Below are 6,206 nucleotides of genomic sequence, written 5' to 3'. Positions count from 1 at the left end.
TTTAAGGAGTTATATTGATACTAATTTTTAGGTTTTTTTAATATATTAATATATTTTTTTTTTCTACTCAATTTAATAATAATAATAAAAAAAATTTGTCAAACCCATGGGTTCAATCCGACTCAACCCGACCCATATGGGTTAGCTTGGGTTGGGTTAGGTTGGACTTATGTGATGGGTTGGGTTGGGTTGAATTTTTTTTGACCCACCATGATAGATTGGGTCAAAAAATTCCCTCAACCCGACCCCAACCCGACCCATGCACACTAACGAGCCCGTCCAATTTCAACCTATTCCCAAATCAAAACCCCACGAACCTATCAAACTCCATCCTTTTCCTCCAGAATTTTCCACCAACGCTTTTCTTCTTTTTCACTCTCTCTCTCTCTCCCCCGTAAACCCAAAACCATGGCCAAAGAAGCAGACCCAAGCTTAGGGTACCTCACCCGCAAGGACACGGAGGTGAAGCTTCCGAGACCGACACGTGTCAAGAACAAAACTCCGGCGCCGATTCAGATCACCGCCGAGCAGATCCTCCGTGAAGCGCGTGAACGACAAGAGGCTGAGATTCGGCCCCCGAAGCAGAAGATCACCGACGCGACTGAACTCTCCGAGTACCGGCTTCGCAAGCGGAAGGAGTTCGAAGACCTAATCCGCCGCGTGCGATGGAATATCAGTGTTTGGATCAAGTACGCGCAGTGGGAGGAGTCTCAGAAGGACTTCAATCGAGCTCGCTCCGTTTGGGAACGAGCTCTCGAGGTGGATTATCGGAACCACACGCTGTGGTTGAAGTACGCAGAGGTGGAGATGAAGAACAAGTTCATCAACCACGCTAGGAATGTTTGGGACCGTGCCGTCACTCTCTTGCCGAGAGTGGATCAGTTGTGGTACAAGTACATCCACATGGAAGAGATGCTTGGCAATGTCGCCGGAGCCAGACAGATCTTCGAGCGGTGGATGAGTTGGATGCCGGACCAGCAAGGTTGGCTTTCCTACATCAAATTCGAGCTCCGTTACAATGAAATAGAGCGGGCTAGGCAGATTTTCGAGCGGTTCGTGCAGTGTCACCCTAAGGTCGCTGCTTGGATTCGCTACGCCAAGTTCGAGATGAAGAATGGCGAGGCTGCTAGGTCGAGGAATGTCTATGAACGAGCCGTTGAAAAACTCGCTGACGACGAAGAAGCCGAGCAGTTATTCGTTGCATTCGCTGAATTCGAAGAGCGGTGTAAGGAATCAGAGCGTGCTAGGTGTATCTACAAGTTCGCTCTTGATCATATACCGAAAGGAAGGGCTGAGGACTTGTATAGAAAATTTGTAGCATTTGAGAAACAGTATGGAGATAAGGAAGGAATTGAGGATGCCATAGTGGGGAAGAGGAGGTTTCAGTATGAAGATGAAGTGAGAAAAAATCCATTGAATTATGATTCATGGTTCGATTATATTCGATTGGAAGAGAATGTTGGGAAAAAGGATAGGATTAGAGAAGTGTACGAGCGAGCCATTTCAAATGTGCCTCCTGCTGAGGAGAAGCGGTATTGGCAGCGATATATTTATCTGTGGTAAGTAATGTGGTTGAGAATGCAGTTTGAAGTTCGATTAATTCGAGTTCATATGCTCAATTTTTGTTGCTGATTTTTTGTTTGTGTGATTTAAAGGATTAATTATGCATTGTATGAAGAGCTTGATGCAGAAGATGTGGAGCGCACAAGAGATGTGTATAGGTAAGTTTGTGATTGTCAAAAACTTATTTTTGTGGTTGGTAAAGTTGATGTACTGCATAAAGTTTATGTTTAGACTTAAAAATGTGGCGGATAGCTCTAACAGATTGTGTTGTTTTCAATGTATGCTTTTGCATGATATTGTTCATACTTCACTTGTATTTGTTGCTGTGTGTGGCCAAAATAAATTCAAGGTTGTAATTTAGATGTTTACACGAGGTGGTGTTGTGTTTCACATGCTATTTTGATGCAGTTCTCTTTCATTTGTAGTTCTTGTTTCATGCATAGTATACGGATCCTCTACCATAACTTTGAGTGTCCTTTAGTAGCAATATTTAATATGGTGTGAAACTCAACTCCAAATGAATAACACTAGTGCACTAAAAAAATTAATTGAAAATGCAGGTTTGCTCTAAGAAATCTGTAAATTCGATTAAAGGTGCTTTAATTTTGAATTCTTTTCAGTTACTTCTCAAAATGTCAAGTTAAACCCAAAAATTTGTTAGGTTTATTTTTCTGAGACAGGTTGTTAAAAGTTGTTGTAGAATTAAAGTAGTGGAAACATAGAAATTATTATACTGTTTATGTGAATGAAATGGAGGTGGAAGTAGTGGGCTCCAAATCTTTCTTTGCATTATGAATATGGGCAATTGAAATCAAACACTGTTTCAGCATCAAACAGTAAAAATTTGGGGCTTTTAAGTGAAACCCTGTTTCCCACTATTAAGGAAAAAAAGATAGCAATTGAGAGATCTGAGACTATTAAAAGAGGGGGGGGGGGGGGGGGAGATCTGTGTTTGTGCTTCCTAGTTTACACAAATGAGTGTTGAAAACAGCACCAAAAAAAAAAAAAATAAATAAATAAACACTTTACATTTTCAATACTTCAGTTTATCTTTATGGTTATAACTTATAAACGATGTGACTTTTGATTACTTAATACATGATCATAAATTTCAGTTATGTAGGAGATTTTATGCTGTACAATCAATTTGGTTTCAAGTTTTTTTGTTTTTGGTTCCTATGAACAATTAATAAGGAATTGTAAGTGTTTACAACTTGGAAATCTCTCTGATGTACATTCATTATAAAAATTACAGTATGAAATCTGTTAATGTGAATTAAGTTACTTACACAGTCATTCACAACGGCACTTGTAACTGGTTTTCCTATGTATGATTCACACGAGTGGACAAACCCAAGTGACTTTGAAGAGATTGCTCACTTACTGTTAATTTTTCCAGGGAGTGTCTGAAGCTCATTCCTCATGAGAAATTCTCTTTTGCAAAATTATGGCTTCTAGCTGCTCAATTTGAGATCCGGCAGCTAAATCTCAAGGCTGCACGACAAATCCTGGGAAATGCAATTGGCAAAGCTCCTAAAGATAAGGTCATTTACTGATTGAGTTTAAATATGTACTATATTTGGCATGTTCCACATATTCTCACACTTGTGATTTTGCTTTTTAACCCAATAGATATTCAAGAAGTATATTGAGATAGAGCTGCAGCTTGGAAATATAGACCGTGGCCGAAAGCTTTATGAGAAGTATTTGGAGTGGGCGCCTGAAAACTGTTATGCATGGAGCAAGTATGCGGAATTAGAGAGATCTTTGTGTGAGACTGAGCGAGCTAGGGCAATCTTTGAGCTTGCAATTGCCCAACCAGCACTGGATATGCCGGAGTTATTGTGGAAGGTACATGCAATAGTTTTTCAGTAAATTTTCTGTTACTCATAAAAATGAAAGAAGTTATTTCAGGATGATGTTTGTAGATGCTGTTTCTTGATTCATTCCATAGTTTTTCAGTAAATTTTCTGTTACTCATAAAAATGAAAGAAGTTATTGTTTCTTGAATCTTAATCCTGCTATTCCAGAAATAATGAAAAAGGGGCCCTATCTGATAAATAAATGAAGTTCATTCATTTCTTTTTGTGACCTAAATTGGGTCAGTTCTGTCTTATTGTCTGATTTATTTTGCCACTTGATATCCCATAATTCTGCGGATGTGATGATCACTTTTTTGGTTACAAGTGTAGTAATTTGACTTGATTGTAAGAAAGCTTTGGCATACTTTTTTAAAGCTCATTGACTAAACTGATTTTTAGATAATTGGTAATAATACATTTATTTATCTTGTGACAGGCATACATTGATTTTGAGATATCAGAGGGTGAATTTGAAAGGACCAGAGAGCTCTATGAGAGGCTTCTGGACAGAACTAAGCACTTGAAGGTCTGGATAAGCTATGCAAAGTTTGAGGCGTCTGCCATGGAGGAGGATGCTAAGGATTCAGACTTGGTAGAAGATGATCTCCAGGAGCATCATCATGAACAAAAGAAGCAATGCATTCAGCATGCTAGAAGTAAGGAATTTTTGGCAAAATCTTATTGTTTACTTCTTTTAATTTATAGTTTGATTGTGTTTAAATTCTATCACAAATAAAACAAGCTCTAACCCTTTTCTTTTGTTTTTGTATGAATCAGGGGTTTTTGAGAAAGCCATTAACTACTACAGAACATCTGCACCTGAGTTAAAAGAGGAAAGAGCAATGCTACTGGAAGAGTGGCTGAACATGGAGAGCAGTTTTGGGGAGCTTGGTGATATTAGTTTAGTCCAGGCTAAGCTGCCAAAGAAGCTGAAAAAGAGGAGGCAGATGGTGTCTGAGGATGGTCCGGCTGGGTATGTTAATTAACTTATAAAAGTCTTATTAAGATTTGATATAATTGTGTTCCTTAAATTCTTTAGGCTTTTCCTTATTTGCCAGTACTAACAAGTTTAAATTGGCAGGTATGAGGAATACATCGACTATATGTTCCCTGAGGAAACTCAGACGACTAATCTTAAAATCTTGGAAGCTGCCTATAAGTGGAAGAAGCAAAAGATTTCTGATGAAGACTAGCATGGTAACCTGTTTTTGTAGAATTGTAGCTTTTGGTGTAAATACACAATTGTTTTTTTTAATGTTAATTGGGTAAAAATGAAGTAGTTTAGCTGCTAATCATATTTTTCTGGAATGAATGATTGCACCCCCAAAATCAGTTGAGGGAATTTAAGAGTTCTACGGAGTGTCTAGATTAGATTCTGAGAATTTATTATCATAGTGATGAAACAAGCATATCCTTCTAGGCTGAAATTTATTTTATCAATTCCTGAAATGCACTTTGAACTGATTGTTGATTATAGATAGTGTCATGTGATATCCACTATGGAGAAATTTTTCATAGACATTTTATAACTTATGGTGTATTTATTGTGTTATTAGTAATGCCACAGATATGGTAAGCTCTAGATGAATTTGCCACTGTACATGGCATTGGATGAAAGTTTTATATGGCATGCCTTTTTGATCTTAAATTTTTCTTTTATTTGGGTTAAGAGAGTGTTCAAAAATGTAGCCAATAGTATGGCTAAGTGCTGCTGTATATAATTCAGTACTGATCTGTAACAGTTCTTCCCTTCCCCTCTCAGTCTGGGAGTTTTGGAAGGCTGATGTTGGATTTTCTTTTTGAAACCGATGTTGGATCTTTTTCAGTTTAATGAAAAGCTACTAGTTTATTATAGATGAAAAAAAAAAGGTTCCCTCCCCAAGCCCATGCCCCATAGGTAATATGGAATCAATAGTTTAAAGGTTTAAAGCTTTATTTTTTTCATAATAGTCTCAGCAACTCATCCAGATGAGCTTGAATTTCCCTTGGATGAGGGAGACAGTAGTCAATCTGGAAAAAAAAAAGGGAGAATGGGTTGTGCAAGTGCAATAAGATCAGGTTGTAAAGCTTATTAATGTTTTTTTTTTTTTAATACCAGGTCCGGAAAGTACAAAGCATAAATGTTTTAGTTAGTACCAGACATATCCATTACACCTTGAATGTTCTGATAAAAAATAATGAATGCGAGAATTTGTTGCACTTTTAGCCATATTAGTCACACAGCATAATTGTCTAAGATCTGCAAACAGTGCTCTACTACTCCAATGGGTCTCCTGGACTTGTTGCTAACTGTTTTTCAGTTCCTTTACTGTTGGTGAGGAGGATGATATTTGAGAACCCCAACTATGTTGCTTTTTTTATTTTATTTTTTATTTATGACTGCAGCTTGTATTGTTATCTGCCTAGCTATAGCTTTGGATTGGGCTTTTGTGGTATCACAATCTTCCAAAAAAAGCTTCCCTCCCTATCAATGCTTTGGAATGCAATGCCACTTGTACTTTCTTTTATGTTTAGAACCACCTGCTTTGATAAGGAGCTGCCATTCCTTTCTAAATTGGCTTGATGTTGGAACCAATGCCACTTCCCACATTTGTGTGTGCTTATTGTTACATAAATCCATCATAAGTGGACCTTTTTAAGTGCTACTTAAATGTCCACATGTATAAATTTCTAGGATCATGAATATTGTGAACTAGACTAAAAAGTTACAACTACTTGAGAGTGGCAAGGATAGTGTCCATAATCCATATGATGTATGTGGTCCTTATGGTGCATCATCAT

At 37.7% G+C, this 6,206-nt stretch overlaps 1 protein-coding gene across 1 annotated transcript; it reads left to right on the top strand.

Annotated features, from left to right (window-relative positions):
- Positions 1 to 310: 310 nt before the first annotated feature.
- Positions 311 to 4,887, top strand: LOC126696845 (uncharacterized). The gene is made up of 7 exons (XM_050393570.1): positions 311 to 1,559; positions 1,656 to 1,721; positions 2,963 to 3,107; positions 3,196 to 3,414; positions 3,862 to 4,081; positions 4,203 to 4,398; positions 4,507 to 4,887. Exons 1-7 carry the CDS (start codon positions 409 to 411, stop codon positions 4,616 to 4,618), a joined length of 2,109 nt encoding a protein of 702 aa, XP_050249527.1. The 5' UTR covers positions 311 to 408; the 3' UTR covers positions 4,619 to 4,887.
- The last annotated feature ends 1,319 nt before the right edge of the window (positions 4,888 to 6,206 follow it).

Source organism: Quercus robur, chromosome 8 (genome assembly GCF_932294415.1).
Source record: "Quercus robur chromosome 8, dhQueRobu3.1, whole genome shotgun sequence".
Classification (NCBI taxonomy): domain Eukaryota; kingdom Viridiplantae; phylum Streptophyta; class Magnoliopsida; order Fagales; family Fagaceae; genus Quercus; species Quercus robur.
This window is presented reverse-complemented; position numbering and strand designations above follow the sequence as displayed.